The 26,445-nt window shown below is 39.2% G+C and overlaps 1 protein-coding gene, 1 non-coding gene and 1 pseudogene across 3 annotated transcripts; 1 reads left to right on the forward strand and 2 right to left on the reverse strand.

Annotated features, from left to right (window-relative positions):
- The first annotated feature begins 62 nt into the window (after positions 1 to 62).
- Positions 63 to 4,271, forward strand: LOC124075705 (thioredoxin domain-containing protein 17-like; annotated as a pseudogene).
- A 2,532-nt stretch (positions 4,272 to 6,803) lies between these two features.
- Slc25a3 (solute carrier family 25 member 3) lies at positions 6,804 to 14,456 on the reverse strand. Of its 2 annotated transcripts, none has more exons than XM_046419363.2 (8): positions 14,302 to 14,456; positions 13,916 to 14,076; positions 12,531 to 12,655; positions 10,486 to 10,665; positions 9,825 to 10,006; positions 8,909 to 9,081; positions 7,233 to 7,343; positions 6,804 to 7,139 (listed from the first exon to the last, which is right to left on the reverse strand). In XM_046419363.2, exons 2-8 carry the CDS (start codon positions 14,070 to 14,072, stop codon positions 6,979 to 6,981), a joined length of 1,089 nt encoding a protein of 362 aa, XP_046275319.1. In that variant the 5' UTR covers positions 14,073 to 14,076; positions 14,302 to 14,456; the 3' UTR covers positions 6,804 to 6,978. The 2 variants fall into 2 exon arrangements, with proteins under 2 accessions (XP_046275319.1, XP_046275320.1); XM_046419364.2 differs by lacking the exon at positions 12,531 to 12,655 and adding an exon at positions 12,241 to 12,362 and having other exon boundaries at positions 14,302 to 14,442.
- On the reverse strand, positions 9,152 to 9,397 carry LOC124075795 (small nucleolar RNA SNORA53). The gene has a single exon (XR_006846170.1). It is a non-coding gene; the product is annotated as a small nucleolar RNA SNORA53 (small nucleolar RNA).
- Positions 14,457 to 26,445: the final 11,989 nt, after the last annotated feature.

Consider the following 26,445-nt stretch of genomic DNA (forward strand, 5'->3'; position numbering starts at 1 on the left):
CCTTTATTTTATTTATTTTATTTTTGTATGTGTTGCCGAGGATCAAACCCAGTGCCACACACATGCTAGGCAAGCGCTTTGCCACTGAGCCACAGTCCTGGCCCCAGATAAGTAAATCTTTCTGGGTCTTTCATGGCTTTGAGAAACTATGGAAAGAAACAGTAGTGTCAGTCTATTTGGGCTGCTATATAATACACAGCAAAAATTGGACAGATGCTTTCTGCCCCGAGGGGGTCCCTCCCTGTAGCAGCAGAACAAGTGCTCCTCCAGCACCGCAGTACGCAGTACCCATGGCTATCTGCGAGGAGGTGAGCATGTTGGGCTTTGAGGAGTTCAATCAGGCTGTGGAACAGCACCTCGGCAAGACCATTTTGCCTACTTTACAGGTTGTAAGGACACCGAAGGGAAAAGCTGGTGTCCCAAATGTGTGCAGGCAGAACCAGTCATTTGAGAGGGGCTGAAGCATATTAGTGTAGAATATGTGTTCATCCACTGCCAAGTAGGAGAAAAAATCTTATTGGAAAGATCCAAATAATGACTTAAGAAAACAACTGAAAGTAACTGCAGTGCCTACACTACTTAAATGTGGAACCTTCAAAAACTGTTATAATCTGAGTGTTTTCAGGCCAACCTTGTGGTGATGCTGTTCTCTGAAGATTAAAATTTAATGATGGCAATTGTGTTTTGATTTCCTAGTTTGGTCTAGTATAAAAGAAACTGCATATTTGAATTCATTGTAGCAATAAGTATATGATGATGTGAAAATTAGCCATGTCTAAACAATAAAGAATGCTTTAAAAAAAAAAAATTGGACAGCCTATAAACAATGTTAAGTTACTCCTCACTGGCAGATTCTCCATCTGGTGAGGGCTTTTTGGTTCATACAGTTCTCCTAGTTATGTACTTACATGGCAGTTCTTTGAGGCCAATTGTATAAGGGCACTTACCTCACTCATGAGGGCTTTTTCATCATAATCAATTCCCAAATGCCTCTCCTCTTAATACCTTGCTGTTGGTTAAATAGGTTTTGGATAGATACATCATGGATTTTGGATAGATACATTCACAACACAGCAAATAGGTTACCTAAAACAGGATAGAAGGGGCTAAGCCGTAGAGCGCTCACCTAGCATGTGTGAGGCCCTGGGTTGGATCCTCAGCACCACATAAATATAAAATAAAGATGTTGTGTCCACTGAACACTAAAAAATAAATATTAAAAAATTCTCTCTTTAAAAAAAAAGAGAGAGAGGGTAGAAGATGGCATCTAGGAGGGGTCAGGGAAGGGATGGGTGTGGATCACAGGGGCCTTGCCAAGCCTGGACAAAGACTGCCTCAAGGCAACACAGCTGATATGTGGTAATGATGTGAACAGGAGTAGCTAAAGCCTCTAGAGAAGGAAGTTCTAACATTTCATACATCATAGGCAATTCCAATCATAAATTCTAGAAAATGAAAATCTAGTAACAGAAAGTGGTTGTCTAGTTTACTAGGATTCTCCAGAGAAACAAAACCAATAGGAGATTATATATGCGTAGAGAGATACATTTTTGGAATTGGCTCACACAAATAGAGATCAAGTTGTCCCATAACCTGACCTGCCACCTGTAAGCTGGAGAACCAGGAAAGCCAGTTGTGTTATTGGATCTGAGGTCAAAGGACTGAGAACTGAGAGAGCTGATGGTGTCTATGCTCAAGAGTAGGAGAAAATGGATATCCCAGGAAAATTCACCCTCTGCCTTTCCATTCCACTCAGGACCTTAATAGATGAGATCATGCCCACCCACGTTAGTGAGAGTCATCTTTATTCAATAGGCCAATTGAAATGCTAATCTCTTCTGGAAACACCCTCAGAGATATATCCAGAAATAACATTCACCAGTTTCCTGGGCATCCCCCTTAGCTCAGTCAAATTGACACACACAAAAAATAACCATTGCACCTGGGATAGAGTTGAAGGGAGGTTAAGATTACAAAGAGGTACAAAGAAATTTTGAATGTTTATCATCCTCATCATTATGATGGTTTTATTGGTAGATACATGCATCAAAACTCACCAGATTGTACAATTTAAAAATGTGCAGTTTAGAGCTGGGGCTCAGTGGTAGCCCACTTGCCTGGCATGTGTGAGGAACTGGATTTGGTTCTCAGCACCACATATAAATAAATAAAATAAAGGTCTATCAACAACAACAAATGTGCAGTTTAGGACTGGGGCTGTAGCTCAGTGGTACAGCCTTGCACATGTGAGGCACTGCATTCAAACCTCAGCACCACATAAAAATAAAGAGATTGTGTCCATCTACAACTAAAAAAATATTTTTTTTAAAAAAATTGCAGTTTATCAGGGCATGGTTGTGCACACCTATAATCCCAGCATCTGGGGAGGCTGAGATAGGAGGATTGGGAGTTCAAAGCCAGCCTCAGCAAAAGTGAGGTGTTAAGCAACTCAATGATAAATAAAATATAAAAAAATAGGGCTGGGGATGTGGCTCAGTGGTTGAGTGTCCCTGAGTTAAACCCCCAGTATCCCTCCCAAGATAAATAAAAATGTGCAGTTTAGAGGAAATCAATCACTCTTCAATAAAATTATAAAAGAAAAAATATAAAAAGATCTTTTTTAAAAAAAATCCACACAATATTAGCCCCAGTTTCAAATGCCAAATATAAAGGATGTCTAGATACAGAGTTAGGTACCTAAAAAGGAGTATTAATTACCATACCAGAACAGCTCATCTCTAAGCCTTGGTTTTTGCCATAGAAGAGGTTAAACATAGACTCCAACTTTCCTTCAAACTACTAACCAGAAAATGTTTTATGTATCCTTTTATGAAAAATTGAGTCATCATTACCAGAACCTTCTGTATTAATGAGGTTTCTCCAAAAAAATAGAAACAATAGGAATGTTTATGTACATAGATTTTTTTATAAGCAAATGGCTCACATGATTATGGATGATAGCAAGTCCCAACTTTGCAGGGTGACTCATTAGCTGGAGACCTTGGCAAGAGCTGATGTTGAAGTCTGAAGGCCAGCTGCTGGCAGAATTCCTTCTTGCTCAAGAAGGAGGTCAGTCTTTGTTCTATTCAGGCCTTCAACTGATTGAATGTGTATCGCCACCCACATTATGAAGGGCAATCTGCTGTACTGATTTAAATGTTAATCTCAGCCAAAAAACATTAAAAAATATCCAGAATTACTGGAGCGAATATCTTGGTACCATGGTCCCATCAGGTTGAGACAAAGTTAATTATCACATCTCAACACACACTCTCCCTTTTAAGGAAGGCTATGAGATTTAGCTTATTAGTAAACCAGTTATCTACCTCTGACATGTGTCTGTTCCACCTCTGCCTATTATTCAGACTCTTAGGCCACAGGTATAGCTCCAGAACAGGTTGACTATTCCTTCTCTATTCAAGTTTAGCTTTTAGATCAACTAATGGATCCAGGACTATAGCTCTTCCTCTAGATAGGAAACAGATACATTTTCCTTTAGTTGTTTCATTCGTTTGAAAACATTTATGAAACAATATATCCAGAACAACCGGACTGGTGCTTCAGACACACAGCTAGGTAACTATTGGTTGTTATTAAGTGTTCCTGATCTCACAGAATTGTCAGCTAAAAGGGGGTTTAGTTAATGCTCTGGTTTTAAGAAACAGTAAACAATTATACTTTTTTTAAAAAAAATTCATGTAATCCTAGCATCTTGAAAGGCTGAGGCAGTAAGATCATAAGTTCAAGGCCAGCCTCAACAATTTAGCAAGACCCGACTCCAAATAAAAAAATTAAAAGAGCGAGGGATGCAGTTCATGGTAAAGCACCTTAGGGTTCAACAAGATTTGTCAGGCATCAAACACTTCAGTAATATTATGGATCTCTCTATTCCAAAAATCCTATCACAAAAATATTAAATTCACTTTAAAATATGGCCAAAACACTTCACAAAGCTTTCACACAATAGTGATTTAATTAAGCTGCTACTCCATTTTCTGTTCAATTTTGTTGTACCTGTCATTCAGCGGGAATAATTTAGCAAAACCAAGCTTGGTTTGAATTGCTCTGAAAAAGACAATTCAATGAAATGCTACCTTTTCCCTAAATTACAACACAATTCAACTAAACTACCATTCTCCTGGGTTTTACTTCATGGAATTGATATTAGAAATTTTATTAAATGTTAAAAAAAACACCAATATGTATGCTATTAAAAGTTCCTTATTAGAATGTGTATTTTTATAATTAATAAATTAAATTTAAATCTGAAATGAATGGGAACTCGCAAAATTTTACTTGGATTTTGAGGATGAAATGGCTTATACTTATCATTCATGACTTGAAAATACATCTAATTATAGAGAGCAAGCAAATATCCACAAATAAAACCTGTTATCTCTTGAAAACAATACTTGAATCCTGCAATTCTGGCAGTGGAAATTCCTCATGGTGGGGAAGGTAGCTGAACTGTAACTGGAATAGTTTTTAGGTCCACCATTCATTTTGGGGTTGCTACAACAATGTTATTATTATTTTTTTTTTTTAGAGAGAGAGAGAGAATTTTAATATTTATTTTTTTAGTTATCGGCGGACACAACATCTTTGTTTGTATGTGGTGCTGAGGATCGAACCCGGGCCGCACGCATGCCAGGCGCCCTACCGCTTGAGCCACATCCCCAGCCCTCAATGTTATTTTTAATTCCAACTTGTGGCTGACATTCCTCCCAGCAACAGAGTCTACCCTTATTTTCCCTTAAATCTGGATTCTTAATAACCTAGAGTATGATGGAAGTTGTGTTAAGGTGACCTTGAAGGTCAAGTCCTAAAAATGTCAGCTTCAACTTCATTCCACCAGAGCCCTGAAAGGCCCACCAAGGCACGGTGTTCTGAGGCTTCTGAGCTTAGATGCTATGGAAAGGCTGAGGCACTAACAAGGTTAAGAGCACCTTTCCAGCCCAGAAAAGTGAAAAGCTTAAGACCTTCATAAGACCCACAGCCAGAAGAATCCAGCAGATACTCCTGAATTTCAAACCCAAAGGAAGTTTGAGATATTATACCATTAAATGTGAGCACTGTTCTACAACAATAACTAACACACTGTTAATACTGTAAAGTACCATAGCCACCACGTGGTTGGGCTAATAAGACCCCTTACTCTACCTTTTAATACTTTGGTCCAATTTTGCACCTGCAATTCTTCCTTTTCTCTCTGTTGCATCGATGAGATAAGGTCATGATATAAAGTTAACATGCAACTAGATGTATCTGGCTTCTAAATTTAGTTCACTAACCTTAGGATATGGAAGAACATTTCTTTTTCTCACTTGAAAACTTAGAAATTTCTTATCTGAAGTCACCATCTGTATTAGAGCTTGTTTAAAACTACCCAGATACTACTATACCTAACAACCTCAAGGTAAAATGCATTCACCTAGTTCGGTTTTCAAGCAGCAACTTTTTTTGAAAACCAAAACCAAAATTAAATTTCCTGTAATTTATAAACTCAGATTTGTGTGAAGAGAATTAGGTTATCAAATATCAATTGTTTTGGTCCTTTACTATCATTCTGGGAATTAGCCTAATTTGGATTACCTTCTTTTACTAAAAAAGGATCAACAAATATATTAGCATTAAAAATAGTACAGGTTGGGGCTGGGTCTGTGACTCAGTGGTAGAGCACTTGCCTAACATGTGAGGTACTAGGTTCAATTCTTAATACCACATATAAATAAAGAAAGAAAAAAAATAAAGGTCCATTAACATCTACAAAAAAAAAAAATTAAAATATTAAAAAAAAAGTAGTATAGACTGCTAGGTATGGTGGCACACACCTGTAATCCCAGCAGCTCAGGAGGCTGAGACAGGAGAATCATGAGTTCAAAGCCAGCCTCAGCATTAGCGAGGGTCTAAGCAACTCAGTGAGACCACGTCTCTAAATAAAATACAAATTTGGGCTGGGGATGTGGCTCAGTGGTTGAGTGCCCCCAAATTCAAAACTCCAGGCTGGCCTGGGTTGTGGCTCAGTGGTAGGGGGTTTGCCTCACATGTGAGGCCCTGGGTTCGAGTCTCAGCATTGCATATAAATAAATAATTAAAGAAGATTCATAACAACTAAAAAAAAAATTTTTTAAATAGTACAGGCTGTGAAAATTTGATTTCATGCTGAAATTAGTTAGTCAAAATAAAACCAAAAATGAATAGCCATATCTAACTACTAAATCACATTTTTGAAGATTTAGAATGTCTCTTAAAATGGAACTTTTTGAATGAGAAAACTGGAGACATGGGCTGAGGTTGTGACTCAGTGGCAGAGCATTTGCCTAGTATGTGTGAGACACTGGGTTCAATCCTCAGCACCACATAAAAAAAATAAGCAAATAAAATGAAGGCATGCTGTCCCCATCTACAACTACAAAAAAAAAAAATTAAAAACTGAGACGCGACACTTTATAAATACAGACTAGTCAACCACCAATAATTAGTTTGCTTTTTTCCCCCAGGCGGTCTTAATTCATACTTAATTCTTTCCAACTATTTCAGGGTTAAATCTTTAAAAACACTATAGTTTTAAAATAATTATTAACATGTTGGGCACAGTAGCACATGCCTATAATCCCAGCAAATTCAGAGGCCGAAGCAGAAGCAAAAGATTGCAAGTTCAAAGCCAGACCAGACAATTTAGCAAGACCCTGTCTCAAAGTAAAATTAAAAAGGGCCAGGGGTAGTAGCTGAGAGGCAGCACACTCCTGGATTCACTCCTTAGTACAATACAACAACAACAAAAAAAACTCTCAACAGATAAATCACGAACAGATGGGTTTATTTCAGCAGTTAAGTTTGAAACTCTTGCCTTATGCAAGGGTCCTACAGTGATTATATATCAGGAATTTCCTACACTGTCAAATATATAAAAGTTCCTTTTGCACTTTCTTCAACACTGATCAACAAGCAGATTCAGTCCATTTACTTTGATTCTATTTACTGAGTTAACCCAAGCTTCTTCTTCAGAGACTCTGGCATCTCAGGTGGAGGAGGGCGAGGGAGCCTGAAGTAGACCTTCACAGAGTCATAGATGAACCACTGTAGTGCAGTAAGAGTACCAATCATGATGATACGGGCAAAGAGTCCCTTCCACACACCTGGTTCAAACAGGAAATATGAATGAAAAAAAAAAATGCAATATACCCAAGTGTTGTTCTTTCTCTAATCAGGAGGAAAAAAATTCACCTTACCTTTAAATCCAAGTCTCTGAAGGACTTGAGAAGCACTGCTACCTTTCTCTTTATTCAGCACAGACACTACAGAATCAGCAGGGTGAGAAACAATTGCACAAAAGACTCCAGCTGAAAAAAAAGTTAAGATAAATGATTCAATATGAATCAGTTAAAAAAAATTCAAATCATAGTCAGCCTCCCTTTTCCATGCCTCTGAGAATAAACTTATAATTTTATTGAGAAAACCAGATTTTAGCTGGACATGGTGGCATAGGCCTATAGGCCCACTACTCGGGAGGTTGAGGAAGGAGGTTCTCTTTAGCCTAGGAGTTTAAGACATTGGCAACATAGTAAGACCTCATTATTTAAAAAAAAAAAAAAAAGGAGAAAGAGATAAAGAATTCAGGTGAGACTGGTAGATTATAAAGCAGTCTATTCTATGTAAAACTGAACAATTCTTTCAGTTTTTATTATTCAGATTTTAGTCAATACTTCTCTTTATTAAAAATTTGTTGTGGGCTGGAGTTGTGGCTCAGCGGTAGAGCGCTCGCCTCGCATGTGTGAGACCCTGGGTTCGATCTTCAGCACCACATAAAAATAAGTGAAATAAAGGTATTGTGTCCAACTACAACTAAAAAATAAATATCTTAAAAAAAAAAATCTGTTGTCGCTGGGGATGTGGCTCAAGCGGTAGTGCGCTCGCCTGGCATGCGTGCAGCCCGGGTTCGATCCTCAGCACCACATACAAACAAAGATGTTGTGTCCGCCAATAACTAAAAAATAAATATTAAAATTCTCTCTCGAGAGAGAATTGAACAACAGCAGATGAGGTAGAGAGGGAAGATGGGAGGGGAGGGGAGGGGGGATAGTAGGGGATAGGAAAAGTAGCAGAATACAGCAGTCACTAATATGCCATTATGTAAAAATGTGAGTGTGTAACCGATGTGATTCTGCAATTTGTATTTGGGGTAAAAGTGGGAGTTCATAACCCAATTGAGTCAAATGTATGAAAGATGATATGTCATGAGCTTTGTAATGTTTTGAACAACCAATAAAAAATAAATAAATAAAATTCTCTCTCTTTAAAAAAAAAAAAAAAAAATCTGTTGTAATCATGGCAACTTATCAAGATCCCATATCTCAAAATAAAAAGTGAAAACGGATGGAATGTGACCCAGTGGTAAAGCGCCCCTTTTGAGTACCTGGGTTCAATCCCAGGTACCCAAAAAACAGTTTTTGATAATTTTTTTGTAAAATGGTGCAGATCAATACATATATTCCCAAGCCTAACCATAAAACAATCCTTTTAGATTAGTTAGAAAATACTTATGAATCCAAAAGGACATATAAAATGTTATGGGAAAATGGGCACAATGGTGCATGCCTGTAATCCCAGCGGCTCTAGAGGCTGAAGCAAGAGGATCATGATTACAAAGCCAGCCTCAGGAACTTGAGGAGGTCCTAAGCAACTCAGTGAGACCCTATCTCTAAAAAAGGGCTGGGGATGTGCCTCAGTGATTAAGTGCCCCTGATTTCAACCGTGAATCAAAAAAAAAAAAAAAAAAACAAACATTATGGGAAGATAAAGCCACTTTGTAACCTTTGGAATACTTTTTCCCCACAAAAGAGGTCAATAATGAAAACAATTATTAGCCCCTAATTTCACAGAAAAATGTGTTCCAAATAACTCGTACCTATGTAACCTGCCACAAACGTTACAACCAGCTGTTCTGCCTTTGTACATTCACTTCGGGGCTTAGGAACCACAAACTTGTACAATGCTTCAACAGTACGTTCAAAGCAGGCAAACTTCATCATGGTGTATGGTATCTGTCTCATCCAGAGAGGAGCAACTCCCTTGTAGAATCTAGGAAATTAGGAGACTTATTTATACATTTGCATATGTTAATCTAGCTGATACTTTCATCATTAACTTAAGTGTCCGCATACCAATCGAGTCCTGATAGTAAAAAATGACAGCATAACTGCATGCCATTTCTATCAGAACCTTAGACTAGCATGCAGGTATATTGATCTCACATGCCAATGACTCAAGCACCTTTGACTATACAACCAAAAAAGTTGCCGGATGTTCTTTGACTGGAAACTACAAGAAACAAGAAGTTTACAAGTAGAACTCAGCTCAAGACTCATCCACAAAGGTGGATCTAAGGAAGCATGTTGTGGCCTGACTACAGGCAAATTCTTAACTATGAATGGATCACATGAGATCTAACAAGTTCTCTCAAAAGCAAATAGTAAATATTTGGGCCAAACAGTAAATGTCTGGGCTTAATTCAGGGCTCAAACCATGTACTAACAGAACTTTTGCCCCTAGAATTTAGGTTCTAGACATGGGTAAAGAAGACATTAAGGACTGGTGTTGTGGCTCAGCAGTAGAGCGCTCACCTCACATGTGTGGGATGCTGGGTTCGATCCTCAGCACCACATAAAAATAAATAAGTGAAAATATAGGTATTGGTCCAACTACAACTAAAAAAAAATTAAATATTTAAAAAAAAGATAACATTAAATAACATAATAGAGACAGTAAGTCTGCTGGGCTTAATGCTAAGCAATGAAAGTAATTTTAGCCAAGTGTTTACTTACGCTTTTAAGCCTTCTTCCTTATACATTTTGGGAGCTGCATCCCTCAAAGTGTTGGCATAACCTGGTTGGGTTTGAATCCGAACTTTAGTAGCTTCCATAGGAGCCAGGGCAATGTCAGCAAAGAATTCAGCACTGGCAGAAGCAGCCAAATACAGTGATGTGCGCCAGAGATAGGCATTCTCCTAAAAAACAAAACATAAGGAGGCATGTAAATTGCTGGAGCATTGGCTATTTTCAATTTAAGTGATAATTTCAGACCTTTGTATTTATCACACAGTCAGTCCCTAGATAACAAACAATATGAGACTTAATATATGTTGTATCTCATAAGTTGTAACTTCATGAACCAAATGTGAACATTTTTTTAATATCTGGTTGCAAGGTATAGTTAGCCCTACACAAAGGAATCCCAGAATCCTCCTTTTTAAAAAAAAGTGAACCTCAATCCAAATTATTTAGAAAGCAACATTGCAAAAGGAAAAGAGCACTGAAATTTTATGAAATGCTTTTGTTTCTCATCCTGTCTCTGCTAAAACAGCCTATGACTTGAAATAGATTGCTTACTCTTTGGAGGACCATTTCTTCAGTTGTAAAATAAGTTGAGTCAACCAAAAGCTAAGAAATTATTTAAGACTTTCAGTTTAAAAGTTAAATCACATACCTCACCAAGCATGTTGCTATACAAGACTTTGAAGACTTCATAAAAGCCAAACTTGCAAAGCCCTTGCATAGAGTAGCCAATGAAAGTTGGAGCCCATCCTTTAGCCAAACCACGAACACCATCTTCCTTAAGTGTAACTGAGAATCCATTAAATATGCCTTTGTACTTCTGGGGGTCCACCTTTATGTAAAAGAAGGAAAAAAAATTAAATGCAACAAAGATTTAACACTTCTCATATAGTTTTTTCCCTTTTGGTTCTAAAATAAAATTTCAGTAACTACACAAGGGAAATAGAGTTCTAACACACTATCAGGTTAATATCTATGTCTTTTATAAATGGAAACTTTTTATACATTAAGCTGAGTCATAAATCTTGGAGGGATAGTTAAGAGGGTAAAATTCCAACAACAACAAAAAAAAAACTGATGGTTTCTTACCATCTAATTCCCATTATTACTTTTTTTCTTTTTCTTTTGGTACTGGGGATTGAACTCAGGGGCATTCAACCACTGAGTCACATCCCCAGCCTTATTTTGTATTTTATTTAGAGACAGGGTCTCACTGAGTTTCTTAGCGCCTCACTTTTGCTGAGGCTGGCTTTGAACTCTCAATCCTCCTGCTTCAGTCTCCCAAGCTACTGGGATTACAGGCATATGCCACCATTCCTGGCATAATTCCCATTATTTTTAAAAAACTAGTTTTGAAGCTACTGTCTTAATAATAAGTAAGTCTGTATTCCTGATATGCTAAGTCCTCTAAGCAGATTATAAAGTCTTATGAATTAGACAATAAACGATTTTAGAAGATACATCAATGCAATAAGAACCTCTTTGACTTAAAAAATTAAATTCACTTCCAGAGACATTCAATAAGTTTTAGCAAAGGCACATTTCATATCCATTCTGTTAACAAACGGGAAAAAGCTTATCTCACTATTTCTGCCAGTACTACAAGGGCTGGTATACATCACCTTCCTCTCTCTCCTTCCTAATATTTCACCTCCTTTCTCTTTTAGGTAAGTAGACTTCTAATCCTGTTTGGGACAAATACATTTTTGATGTTTGATTATTTTTGTTTCAATAATCTTAATTAAAATATATTCAAATCTTAAGAAAACAAATAGATATACAAATAACTAAGCCCACAAACTTTTCATACTAAGATAATCAAGATCATTTTTTAAAAATTAGGGGCTGGGGTTGTGGCTCAGTGGTAGAGCGCTTACCTAGCACATGTGAGGCACTGGCTTTGAACTTCAGCACCATATAAAAATAAATAAGGATATTGTGTTCACCTACAACTAAAAAAATGTTAAAAAAAAAAAACTCACATGAACTCTATGCCTTGGTCTTATCAATATTTAGGGACTTAAAAGTCACTTCACATTAGCATACAAAGACTGATTACCTGCATTGATATAACTGCTTGAAGGGTGATTATTTGGGGCATAAAGAACCAGGAGGCCTTGAAAGGCTACTCTAGTCAGAACTGAAAACCAGTAGCAAAGAGTCATTTATCTCGGAGAGTGAATAATCTACCCATACTTTCTAGAAAGAGGCATTCCATGGATTTAAAACACTAAAAATATAAAGACCACATAGTTTTTTTTAAAAAAAATTAGGGTTTGGTTTCCTACTGAAGCTTCTAGCAAGTTGTAATACCTTCAAATTCTTTTCATTTGGGAAACCCTTGAAGATTACTTAGAATTAAATCACATAGAAAAGATATGCTGAATGTCATCATCTCAATACAAACCTGCATACGACATTTCACTAAATCCAGGGGAACGACAGCAGTGTGTGTCAGCCCACAACTTAAGACCCCACCAAAGCCACACAGTGCATAAAACTTCATGGAGCCATATTCACAACTGTACTCTGTAATAAGATAAGACACACCATGCATTTTAATAAAAAAAACTCTTTTGTTACTGGTCATCAACTTACCTCCTGGACAGTTAGGTTTCCACATAGCCTGTTAGTAGATATCTACATCTTACAACAGCCATGCTTCAACAATATTTTAGTCCAGCATGCAAGACAAACCTGCATTCTGCATTTAACCAGATCTAGAGGAACCAATGCTGTATGTGTTGTGCCACAACTAATAATTCCTCCAAGTCCACAAAGGATAAAGAATCTGCCAGATCCATAGTCACAGCTATACTGTTCTGATTGGGGGGAAAAAAAAAATCAAGTAAGAACTTCTTTAGAGATGATAAAGGCCATGGTGATGAAAGAAAACTGCTTCCCTGTGAAATAGTACTATCACAGCTAAACAGTTTTGGCCAACATTTAAAATTAAGTGGCTTTCCGTCTATTGCAAATTACAAGAAATCCACTGTCAAAATCAGATCATTTAAAAATTATTAGGATTTTGTGTCTGAGATACTAGTTGTCTCTTATTTTGCCATATTAATTTTTAAAAATCCTCTACATTAATGGATCCCTCAATTAAAATAAACATCAAATAGCAGCTTCAGAATACAAACGGAACTCAGAAAGAGCACCTGACATGTAACAAGCTTGCGAAAATTTCAAAAGTTTACCCCAGCAACTATCAATTACTAACCCCTCCTTAATGAACTCCTACAATATAAGCATACACAATTCCTACAAATACATGTCATATACAAATGTTAGCTTTAACTTATTACATTGAAAGAGAATGAGAGTGTAAGGACTTTTAATCCACACTAAAGACACAACAGAAGCACATGAATCACTGGGGATAAAAAACAACTTTCCATTTTACAGGCACAATGGAGGTAACATTCTCAGGACTCCTACAATTCCGTTTTCAGGTTTTCTCTGTATATACGCTCCACTGGGATTTAAAACACACACAATTAAATTAGAGCTGGGCCCAACCACCCTGAATCCCAAGAGATAAGCCCAAAGGGATGCCCACCAATTATCTCCTCTGTCTACCTGGGGTCATAAGTCACCTTATCCACCAGTAGCATTAAAACAAAAAAAGATCATTTACCTTGCATTAACTAAAGCTTGGGAAATATGAGTTAGGGAAGAATATTTTTAAGAAAATTAAAGGCAAATTAAAGAACAGGTGATACAGTTAGAACAATAGGTGGGCAGCGATTAGGAAGGAGACTTTACCCAAAGTCTGCTGACCAGGCAGACTCAAAGAAGAAAAGAAGCTATTGAAGCCTTGTCTGCCTCTATTCCCTTGGGGACAGAGAGGTCACGGAGGGACGCTGGGCCTAGGCCCTTCCACGCCCTTGAGGGAGGGCCAAGGATCCGACACCAGCCTACGGGGCAAAAGGGTAACATCCCAGGGCAAGCAACTGTGGTGCCATACACTGCGGTGCAACGGGCTGGCGCCTTCCCTGTCCTCCAGCCAGGCCCAGGCTTCAAAGGCAGAGCGGGGCAACAGTGGCCTTGACAACTGCATCGGGGCTGTCTGATCTCACCTTCCACAGCGGCGGCTGCCAGGTTGCGGGAACGTCGGGGAGGACCTGGGGGCCCGGTGGGGCTGCTGCTGGGCCCCGAGAGGCCATCGTGCACCAGCTGCAGGTGTGGCGCGTTGAAGGGGTTCGCCCGCGCCAGGTGCACCACGGACGAGTACATCTTCCTAAAAGAGGAGGAAGCGGCGGTTAAAGGAAAGGCAAGGGGCCCGTCAATGTCATTGGGACCCAAAGAGGGGCCTTCTTCCTTCCCGCCTCCGCGCCCTTGAGGAGGTCACGGCGCCTTCCCTAAGAGGCCGTGCCCAACCGGGCCTACTGCCAAGCAGCTGCCCCACAGGGGCTCCAGGCTCCGCTCCCAACACCCACCGCGGGGAAGGCCGAACCACACTCACTCCTTAAGATGGCGAACACCAGACCGCTCCCTCGGAAAGGCTGCGGCTCATAGAGGCCGAATGTCCTCCGGGTCCTCAGATCCGTGCCCTTCGCGCGTCGTCAGCATGACGCACTCAGCGCGTCACTGAGGCACGCGTCGCCTATTGGTAGAAAAAAGCACGGGGGCCCATAGCGTCATCGCGTTCTCCTAGCAACTCTATCCCCGCCCCCGCCCCCGCCCGCCTCAGCCCTTCCGGCCCAGCTTGTGCGCAGGAGGATTCGTACTGCGCAGGCGCGCATTCCGGGCTGGGTTTTTGAGTTGTGCTTATCTAGGACTCGTGATCTACTCTTTGTCCCTTCACCTTCAGGTGTCTCTCCTTGACTCCAGGAGTTCGGTTCTTTACGTTTGGTTTCCATTATATGGTGATCACCTAAAATAAAATAAATGCTTGACTGTATATTATTTAGGTGTTGCAGTTGGGACATTACAACTTCTGCCATTCTAGTATTTCCTTTTTTAAAGTTTAATTCACTGATATTAAACATAGGCCTGCCTCATATTTCATTAGACTAAGGGAGAATAGTTTGAAAGGAAATGTGCAGCAGGAACTCTAAAAAGAGACAAAGATAGCTTGTTGCTTTATCACAGGAGTCTACAAAGCATATTAAAATACCCAATAAATGCTTAACACATGGGAGAACAGAACTGTGCTAGAGTGAAAGTGACAGCTGATTTGTGTGTGTGTGTGTGTAAAATACATTTATAAAATCTTCATTAGACTCAGTTCAGTAAGGAGGAACCTAGTTTAGTTGAGAGTTTAGTAGGGGCTAAATCTATTCTCTAAAGAGGCCAATCTGTGTTAAAAATCCTGCGAACTGTTTTTGAATGACTATAACATCTCAGTGTGGAGAGGAAGAATGTTACAGATTCAGATCCCAAATTGACTTTGGCTGTTTTTAGTCTCCTATACTACCTATTTACTACCAACCACTGTATCTGGTCTGCCAGCCTCCCCAGTGACTACATTCCAGTATTGTTAAACCTAAGTGTCTTTAGCTTCCTAGGTTCCACCAACTCTAGAGCTAAGAATAACAAGAGATAGGGCTGGGGATATAGCTCAGTTGGTAAGAGTGCTTGCCTCACATGCACAAGGCTCTGGGTTTAGTCCCTAGCCCTTAAAAAAATAAAAGATTACATCTAGCTAAGAATGCTAAAAGATAACATCTAAAACTAATAGAAGAGATTCTCACTTTTCTCTTTGTTGTATGCAGCCAATATAATTGGTAAACGTGTTCATTTATGACTTTCTTGTTGTCTGTGACTATCAAACTTCATGTAACCACTTCTGCTACAATTTCAGTTACCCTGAATATGTTGCTCAGGGTAACATAAATTTGTGTTCACAGGCCATGTCACTCATATTTGACTCAGATAAACTATTTTCTTATTTCCTTTAAAGCAAAGTTTTTATTCTACAGCAACACCTGTTAGAAATCTTGCCCTTAACATTTTCTTAGCTCTGATGCAGTTATATTGGGAATTTACTTCATCTTTACTAAACCTGTTTCTTAAATGTAAGAGAGGGGCAGAGCTGGTCTCATTGGCTCATTACCTGTACAATTACACAGGCTCTAATGCTTGGTTCAAGATGCCATTTAAAAACTTTTTGGGCTGGGGATATAGCTCAGTTGGTAGAATGTTTGCCTTGCATGCACAAGGCCCTGGGTTCAATCCCCAGTACCAAATAAATAAATAAGTTTTAATAAATTTATGAACAAAGAAGTCTGAACTGGGTGCAGTAGCACATGCCTGTAATCCCAGTGTCTAGGGAGCCTGAGAAAAGAGGATCATGAGTTCAAAGCCAGACTCAGCAAAAGTGAGGCACTAAGCAACTTGGTGAGAACCTATCCCTAAATAAAATACAAAATAGCGGGGGCTGGGGTTGTGGCTCAGTGGTAGCATCCTCATCTAGCATGAGGCACTGAGTTCAGTCCTCAGCACCACATAAAAATAAAATGAAGTTATTGTTCTATCTACAATTTAAAAATATATATATATTTTTTAAAAATACAAAATAGGGCTGGGGATGTGGTTCAGTGGCCAAGTACCCCTGAGTTCAATCCCTGGTTACCACCCCTGCCCCTGCCCCCCCAAAAAAGAACTCTGAATTTTTCATTTTGTATTAGGCCTTGTAAATTTTCTGTTTCTGGATGGAAATAACACATATTAAAGATTATGAGAATCAGTGAGATGATATCTAACAATCTACAAAACATGCTCTATAAAATCTTAGCTGGGTTGGGGATATAGCTCAGTGATGCAGAAGGCAGTAGGTTCAAGTTATACAAAATTTCTGGCATGGACTGGGGGTATAGCTCAGATAGTAGAGTGCTTGCCGTACCTGAGCAAGTCCCTGGGTTCAATCCCCAGCACTGAAAAAAAAAAATTAGGCAAGATTTTAAAACTCTCTAATTTCACCTGCTTCAAGAAGGGAGACTGCCACCTAAAATTATAACTGGGGGTACAAATAGGCAGAATCCTAAGTAAGGCCCAATGCAATTTATAAAGTTATAAGAATGAGAAAGACAATATACTTAAAGAGTCACAAGCTGGCTGCAATGCCACACACCTATAATTCCATAGGTGTGGATTTGGAAGGCGGAGGCAGGAGGATGCCAAGTATGAGGCTAGGCTCTGCAACTTAGCAAGACCATGCCTCAAAATAAAAAGGACTAGAAATGTAGCTCATGGGGAAAGCACCCCTGGATTCAAACCCGAATAAACCCCCCTCAAAAGGAGGCACAGATTAAATTTTCAATTACTTCTTTATCAAAAAGCCTCTCAGAAGAGCTCATTTCCTCAAGTAGGGTGGACTGCTTTTCAACTTGGCTTTACCACTAAGTAGTGTGTGATCTCAGTCCATCCAAAGACTTGGCAGAAACCTGACCTGAGTTCTGTCATACATGTAGGATTGGGACATTTAGGAAGTATGTGTAGGATGAAGGTGGGTTTGCCAAGAATATGGTTCTAATTTACAGGCATGCTAATTTATAGTTATCACCAGCATCATCCCATTCTAGCAACCCTGTCCCGCCCCTTCCCATCCTCCATGCCCCACCCCAACACTGCCCTTCCTGCATAGCAAAAGGCCCAGGAAGAATTCAGGAGTAGAAAGTGCAGGAAGGGAAATAGTGGCAGACAAAGGTGGAAAAGTGCACAAACACCCACTTCTCCAGGGCCCCACACACCAGGAATGAGGAATTTGATCTTATGTAGACAGAAAACATTACTAGAGATTGACATTTAAGTGATTCCCAGTATATAGTAATTACCTTTTTTTTTTTACATTTATTTTATTTATTTCTTTTTATGTGGTGCTGAGGAACGAACCCAGTGCCTCACACATGTTAGGCAAGCACTCTGCTACTGAACCACAACTGCAGCCTAGTAATTACCTTTTAAAAATATATATACTTGTTTTTTAGTTGTAGGTGGACACACAATATCTTTATTTCACGTAAAAGTGAAATAAAGATATTGTGTGTCCACCTATGTTCAGCAAGCACTCTACCACTGAGCCACAACCCCAGCCCTATGGTAATTACTTTTACTCCTAGTCCCCTTCACTAGCAGCAGACAATACTGTTAAAGTTTTCTGCAAATGTTTCTGCTGGAGTAGTGGGTGCCCTTCACCGTGGTCTGCAGGTACACCTGGCCCAGGAGTCAGGGAAGTTAATGGAGAGCCAATGATAGCTGAAGGAACTGCCAGCCCAGCTCCTTCCCTGTGTCAACAAGGTGACCTTCAGAGTGTAAAAGCTGCTTTCTCACCTCTGCTTTCCCAGTGCTACACAAACTTCTCTTGTAGTTAACTCCAGCTCAAAACTATACAGGGTAGGGCACAGTGGCACAGGCCTGTAATCCCCTGGGCTGAGGCAAAAGGATTACTAGTTCAAGACAACTTAGAGAGACCCTGTCTTAAAATAAAAACTGAAAAGGGCTAGGTTGTAGCTCAGTGGTAGAACATTCCTGGATTCAAGCATAGTACTAAAAAAAAAGAAAAAAAAATCTGGGAAATAGAGCTCCAGCTTAGCTAAATTGGCACAGTAGACAAGCACAATAGTTCATCTCTTGTTAAACTGGCATCACACCTCTTTAAGTCATATTTAATTTCTAAATAAAGACTAAATAGTAAAGTCAGATTTCCACCTAACATAATGCAGCTGTCCCTGTACAATAGTAAGCAGACTAACCCTCTCCCTGACCCTGAAAAAATACAAAATCCATCTTTGGGTGATGTTCAGTCCAGCCAAATCACACTGCTCCTTTTATAACCTGTAACATAAATGCCAAGGTAATCAGATTGAATCCTAGTAACACATTTTATGTTCAAATGCAAGAAGTAAAGAAAAGAAAAAAAGGTTACTAGATGCACAGTCGTATTCATATCAAATAAGCATTGTGTCACTATCTTAGGAATAGAAGGACTTGACCTTTCCTTTGAAAGGGGTAAATTGACATGCCCCATACCACTGAAATAGTCACAGAGGGATGAATAAATTTCTTTTTTTTTTAATAATATCTTTATTTTTTTTATATGATGCTGAGGATCGAACCCAGTGCCTCACATATGCTAGGCAAGCACTCTACCATTGAGCTACCACCATAGCCCCATGAACAAATTTCTTGAGGACTATGATACAGTGCTGGAGAGTTGATACAGCTCTGAGGGGAGACAGTGAAGATGTATGACTGGCTCTACTAGGTGACAGTATACTCTTCCTTACTAATGAGTACCAAAAAAAAAAAAAAAAGCATTCACCAGCGCAATAGCTACTTACCAGGTGCCAGGGAATATATTGATTTTCTCTAGCACCAAGAGTACACCTGAAACAGCAGCTGCAATCATACATGATTACAGGTATGATAATCCCCTGTTATTCTCCAATATGTTATCTGTCTTCTACACAGGTTAAACAGGCCAATTGAATGGGGATGTGGTAGGAATCATCATTCCTGAATCTTGTAAGTTGATAGTGGCATTAATCTCTGTAATCTCTGCAGGAATGTGGCATTGATTTGGTTTAATATTTTGGCAGGTAACTTGTTTTCCTCTTGGCATTTTGTATCATAATAGCCCTCATTCCACAGACCAGGAAACCAATATAGGTACTCTGCCACAATTTTTTAAAAATATATTTTTAAGTTGTTGATAGAACTTTATTTTTATTTATTTATATGTGGTGCTGAGAATTGAACTCAGTGCCTCATACATGCTCTACCACTGAGCTACAACCCCAGCCCCATCTGCAAATTTTTGAATGTATATATTCCAACTGTGCATTTCAGAACTCAGGGAGTACCGTAAGGTAAGTTTAGAAACCCACTGGACCAGATTTGAGCTACACTCCACTGATTACTTGACCTCCATAAATCTCTGTTTAGATCGATGGCCTATAGCAGCCTTTGGGATCTCTAGGAATTAAGGTCAATTCACAGCCAGCATTCAGAAATATCTAAAAAGTTTATCTTTTTCTCCTATTTATTCTACAGTCAAACTAGTGAATGAATGTAGGTCACTTTGGGGAAGATTAGGAGGAAACTTTACAATATAATTTTTTTAAAAAATATTTTTATAGTAGATGGACACAATACCTTTATTTTATTTTATTTATACGCAGTGTTGAGGATCAAACCCAGTATCTCACACATGCTAGGCAAGCACTCTACCAACTCAGCTACAGCCCCAGCTCAACAATATAAAATTCTGATCGAATAGCCACAGTTTGTTTTGTTTTACTCAGGGGCACTTAACCACTGAGCCACATCCCCAGCCATTTTATATTTTATTTAGAGACAGGGTCTCACCAAGTTATTTAGGGCCTTGCTAAATTGCTGAGGCTGGCTTTGAATTCACAATCTTCCTGCCTGAGCCTCCCAATCTACTGGGATTACAGGGGTGCACCACCATGCCTAGTTTGAATATATATACTCCTCCAAAATTCACATTAGAATTTACTCTCAAGATGATGGAATTAGGGTTAGGTACTTTAAGAGACAATTAAGTCCTCATGGATGGGATTAGTGCACTTATAAAAGGGTTTGGGGGAGCCAGTTTGTCCCCTCTGCCTTTCCATCTCTTTTGCTATGTGAAGATTAAACCAGAGGCCACCACCTTGAAAGCAGACAGCAAGCCTACTTTTGGTGAGGGGCACTGGGGATTGAACTCAGAGGCACTCGACCACTGAGCCACATCCCCAGCCCTATTTTGTATTTTATTCAGAGTCAGTGTTTCAATGAGTTGCTTAGTACCTCCCTGTTGCTGAGGCTGGCTTTGAACTCGAAATCCTCCTGTCTCAGCCTCCGAAACTGCTGGAATTACAGGTATGCACCACTGTGCCCAGCAAGAGAACAAGCCTTTTACCAAACATCAAATCTGCTGATTTCCCAGCCTCAAGAACTATGAGAAACACATTTCCATTATTTAGAATTACCCAGTCTGTGAAATTTTGTTATGGTATAAGTTCAAACTAAGACAAGGGGTTAGCCTCCTTTACATTCAAAGGGCTCTAGATCTCTGACCAGAGAGAGGAATAGAAATTGCTTTAGGGATCAATAAAATAAAAAGGATTAGAGATATGGCTTAGTGGTAAAGCAACCCTGGGTTCAATCCCCAGTACAGTACAATGCCCACTTTATTGGAATCTCCATTGTGGAGATTCTGACTTTTGTTCTCCAGACTTCTGTTCACCAAAAGTCTGAAGTCTTTTCACTTATAGAGAAAAACTGAATTTAGTAGGCTGTTCATCTATTTTAGCTCTCAGGGCACCATAATCAATGAGCCAATGCCAAAAATCTGTGCAGATCAAATCATTATGATTATTATTTCTGTTGCCCATTACAGAAACCATGGTTGCCTGGTCTCCTCTGATTATGTGATACTACTTGAACCATTCACCCCAGAATCCCATTGAATTTAGAGGGCTCCAATTTGACAACAGGAATTCCTAACATCATTCTTGGCCTACAGAAAATGGCTTAAACATCTATCTCTTTAGGAATGCTGGACTTCTCCTATAAATCTATTTTAATATCCCTGATAAAGAATTGTCCTTTGGACTCTTTTAAGGAAAATAGTTGGGAATGGGCATTGAACTGTACTGGGGATTGAACCCTCGGTTGCTTTACTATTAACCCATATCCCCAATCCTTTTTATTTTATTGAGACAGGGTCTTGCTAAATTGTTGAGGTTGATCTCAAACTTGGAATCTTCCTAATTCAGCCTCCCAAGTCACTGGGATTATAGGCATGCAGCAGCATGCCTGGAAAGTACATCTTTTTTTTTTTAGTTTTAAGTTAGTTTTAAGTGGACACAATATCTTTATTTTACATTTATATGGTGCTGAGGATCGAACCCAGTGTTTCGTGCATGCTAGGCAAGCACTCTACCACTGAGCCACAACTCCAGCCCATAATTTTTACGTTTGTGTGTGTGTGGTGCTGGGGATTGAACCCAGGGCCTTATGCATGTAAGACAAGCACTCTACCATCTGAGCTATATCCCCAGCCCCTGCAAGTACATCTTAAAATGGAAAATTTAAGCCTTTTTTAACAAATTATGCTAAACAAATAAATAAGTAACCCTGAATATCCATGTTAGAAGAATGAAACTAAATTAGTATCTCTCACCCTGCACAAATGTCAACTCAAAGTGGATCAAAGACCAGAAAGAAACTGCAACTGCTAGAGGAAAATGTAGGCCCAACACTACAATGTATTGGCACAGGAATCAACTTCCTTAACATGACTCCAAAAAAGCACAGAAATAAAACCAAGAACCAATAAGTGGGACAATATCAAATTAAAAAGGTCTGTACAGCAAAGGAAACGAACAAGAAGAGAGAGCCTACAGAATGGGAGATGATATTTGCTAGCTGTTCCTCTGATTAATATTCAGAATCTATAAAGAACTCAAAAAACTTAATACCCCCAAAAAACAAATAACCCAATTAACAAATGGGTGAAAGAACTAACCAGACACTTCTCAAAAAAATACAAATGACCAACAAATGCACGAAAAAATCTTCAACATTTCTAGCAATCAGGGAAATGCAAATCAATGCAAATCAAAACTGCATTGAAGCTGGGTGTGGTGACACAGGCCTGTAATTCCAGCAGCTCAGGAGGCTGAGCCAGGAGGACTGTGAGTCAAAGCCAGCCTCCGCAATGATGAGGTACTATACAACTCAGTGAAACCCTGTTGCTAAATAAAATACAAAGTAGGACTGGAGATGTGGCTCAGTAGTTGAGTGCCCCTGAATTCAATCCCTGGTACCAAAAAAAAAAACAAAAAACCAACTACATTGAGATTTGATCTCACTTCAGAATGGCAATTATAAAGAATACAAATAATAATAAATGCTGGCAAGGATGTTGGGGGAGAGGAACTCTCATACATTGTTAGTGGGACTGTAAATTAGTACAACCACTCTGGAAAGCAGTATGGAGATTCCTCACAGAAAAACAAAACATAACAAAATCTAGAAATGGAGCTATCATATGACCCAGCTATCTCACTTCTTGGTATTTACCCCCCACCCCCACCCCCAAAAAAAAAACAAAGTTTAGCATTCTTTAGTGATACCAACACATCAGTGTTTATAGCAGTATAATTCACAACAACCAACTTATGGAACCAGCCCAGGTGCCCATCAACAGATGAGCGGATAAAAAAAAAATACGGTAAATATACACAATGGAATATTAGTCATAAAGAAGAATGAAATTATGGCATTTTCTGGTAAATGGATAGAACTGGAGAAAATCATTCTAAGTAAAATAGGCCAGACCCAGAAAGTCAAGGATCAACTGTTCTCTCTTATATGTAGAAGCTAAACCAAAATAAAAGGGGGCAGTACAAGGAGGAGGACCCCATGAAAATAGAAGAGAGACCAATGAAGAAGAGGAAAAGGATTGAGAGAAGGGAGAAGGTACAGGAAAAGGGAAGAATTGTGGAATGAAATCAACCAAATTATGCTATGGATGTATATGAATATACAAAGTGAATTTCACCTTTATGGATATCTATAAAGCACTAATTTAAAAAAATACAAATAAATAGAAGACAGACAAGTAGAGTAGAAGAAAGGGAATAGGGGAAAGGAAGAGGGGAGGGAAAGGAGAAGTACTGGGGACAGAATTGGAGCAAATTACATTCCATGCTTGTACAGTTATGTCAAAATGGACCCCAACAGTATGTATAAATGTAACACACTATTGAAAAAACAAATCGGGAAAAAACAGGAAATCTGCTGTAGCATTCTATTCTCTATCATCTATTAAAGAAAGATGATTCTGACTTTATTTAATGTTATTACAATAAATGTGGAACTACTGCAAAAAAAGGCTTTGCAGTAGGAAAGAGAAATTGGGCTCAACTATAAAAACAATAAAGAAAACTGGGGAAAGAAACAGGGTTGAGAGATTGATGAATAGGTTACTAATAGGATAGGGTATATCTTGCTAAAGTAATTTACAGCATTCTTCCTATCCACTGGGGATCCGTTCTAAACCCCCCATGGATGCTAAAAATGGATCCTACCAGGCCTTATAAAACTGTTTTTTCCTATACACACAAACCTATGATAAAGCTTCACTTATAAATTAAGTTCAGCAAGAGATTAACAATAATTAATAATAAATTAAAGTAATTAATAACTATTAATGTACTATGCAACATATAATAACAATGTACCATAATAAAATGTGAATGTGGCCCAGGACCCTGATGAACACCTGTAATCGTATCAGCTGGGGAGGCTGAGACAGGAGGATCATGAGTTCAAAGCCAGCCTCAGCAATGTCGAGGCACTAAACAACTCAGTGAGACCCTGTCTCTAAGTAAAATACAAAATAGGGCTGGCGATGTGGCTCAGTGGTGGAGTGCCCCTGAGTTCGATCCCTGATACTAAAAAAAAAAGTGAATGTGATCTCTCTCTTTCTCAAAATATCTCTTGTACTGTATTCACCCTTCTTGTGGTAGTGTGAGATGGTTACGATGCCACATTGACCACTGGTAACTGAAAACATAGAAAGCAAAGCATCAGATAAGAGGGATAAACAGGATTTTTGCTGAAGGCAGGCCAGAGAGATCAGATATCACTGGGAGAAGATGGGAGATAAGGAATCTGATCAAATATGGGGGCTGATCAGAGACTAAGAGTGAGGGATTCCGGATAAATTTGACAAGTTTCTTATTTTTGAATGAGCTTTTGGAGAGCACCCTCAAAGACGGTGCATAGTTGATAAAGGGATCAGATAAGCCTGACTAAAATCTGATATAGGAGAATCTTCATTAATACAGTGTACCTTCTTATTTGGCATACCTAGGAAGTTTGATTTGAATTTCATTCAGTATAGGCTACTGTTGAATTTAAATTTCAGCCAAACTATTAGTGACTCCCAGCCATTTAAGCTAAAATAGTAAATTGAAACACTCTGTTAATTTACTGTACCCATATCAATACATTTGGCTTGATTTGCTGTTATATTTCTTCTGTTCTACTTTAGTTATTGCTGCGTATCAAATTACTCCAAAATTTACTGACACAAAAGATATGTATTATCTCACCGTTTTCTTGAGGTTCAGGAACCTGGATATGGCTGCTGTGGGTGGTTCTGGCTCAGGATCTCCTAGGAGACTGCAGTCTGGCTGTGGGCTAGGACTGCATTCATGAAAGACTTGACTGGGGCTGGAGAATCTTCTTTCAAGCTCTTAGATTTGGCTATTGGCAGGAAATTAGTTGCTGGACATGTGATCCTCTGTGTAGAAAATCTCATGATAGTGCTTCCTCCGAGGGAATATATCAAGACAGAGAGCTGCCAAGTCCCCTTTATATCCTAATCTCAGAAGTGACAATCCATTACTTCTAGTGGCCACACTGACCATATTAGTCCATTTCCTGTTTCTATAACTGAATACTTGAGACCGAGTAATTTCTAAAAGAAAGTAGTTTACTTTGGTCCACACTGTGGCTGGGAAGTCCACAATCAGGTGATTTAATCTGGTGAGGGCCTCAGGCCACATTGACAAATGTCTGAAAGCAGAGGAGCAAGCAGGCATGCACAAAAGAAAAAGGAACTGAACCCCTCAAATAGCTAACCTATTTCAGCAAGAATTCTTCTGCTGTAGGGCCAGTCCCCAGGATCCAAGCACTTCCCACTAGGCCCCACCTCCCAACATCAACACCTTTAGGAATTAAGGATCAAATGCATAAATTTGGGGGAAACACAATCATACCATAGAAAAGAGTAACATTCACTAACACTTTAGTTATGTCTTTTTTTGTTTCAGAATCTTGTTTTTGTTTGTTTGTTTGATTTGTGGTCCTGAGGATTGAACTCAGGACCTCATACACACTAAGCAAGTGCTGTATCACTGAGCCACATCCCCAACCCCTGTTTGCTTTTAATGGGTCCATAATTTCTATTCTGAGCAGTGTTATAAGGTAAACACACATCCTTTTCTGGAAAGGTATCCTAGATAAAGTCTTGACTGTAAGACTAGGGGGCAACCTGTTTACCACAGCCCATGGTAAAAAAGCAGACCCAGCTCTGAGGCTGAGGTTCAGACTCCAGAAGTCACTCCTCTTTATGCAGGAGTTTGAAAACAGTGAAAGTGATACTTGTACATTCAGGAGCATTGCATTTGATAGGGAATAAAGGCATATGAATCTTTTTGCCCAGTCTCTACCTACTAGATAACTTGAAATTTCCTCCTTTCTGCAATTAAAAACATAGGATATGGTGCGTCCAGAGTAAAGAGTCAAACTCTAAAATAATCCCCATATATGGTACATGAATACGAGGCAACTTGAGTCACTCCATGGCTTCAGTCCATTAGCCTGACAGCTTTTACAGGCAGCTTGGCCTTTAGAAGTAGAGGTTGCCAATTCTGGATTCTCATTAAAGCACCTGGGCAAACACAGCCATTCTGAGACCTCAAAAGAGTTTACTAAGTCTGATGAGGACTCCTAGAAGGTGTCCTTTTAGAAAGATCCCCAGGTAATTCTTGGGAACTTATCGACACAGGAACTTAAAGAAAGACACAAGTGATAAAGTCTGTAGAAGGAGCTTGACATGAGCTTCCTATCTGTAACATGAGAC

This window comes from Marmota monax, unplaced genomic scaffold, assembly GCF_021218885.2.
Source record: "Marmota monax isolate L192 unplaced genomic scaffold, Marmota_monax_Labrador192_F-V1.1 WCK01_AAM20220418_F8-fsc00036, whole genome shotgun sequence".
Taxonomy (NCBI): domain Eukaryota; kingdom Metazoa; phylum Chordata; class Mammalia; order Rodentia; family Sciuridae; genus Marmota; species Marmota monax.

Excerpts from the sequence above, each read along its gene's own strand:
- Slc25a3 (XM_046419363.2), bottom strand. The coding sequence starts at position 14,072 with ATGTACTCGTCCGTGGTGCACCTGGCGCGGGCGAACCCCTTCAACGCG. Across the intron at positions 9,082-9,824 it reads AAGGAAGAAGGCTTAAAAGC|ATTCTACAAGGGAGTTGCTC; the intron begins GTAAGTAAACAC and ends CTAATTTCCTAG. Across the intron at positions 7,140-7,232 it reads TCAGAGACTTGGATTTAAAG|GTGTGTGGAAGGGACTCTTT; the intron begins GTAAGGTGAATT and ends TGTTTGAACCAG.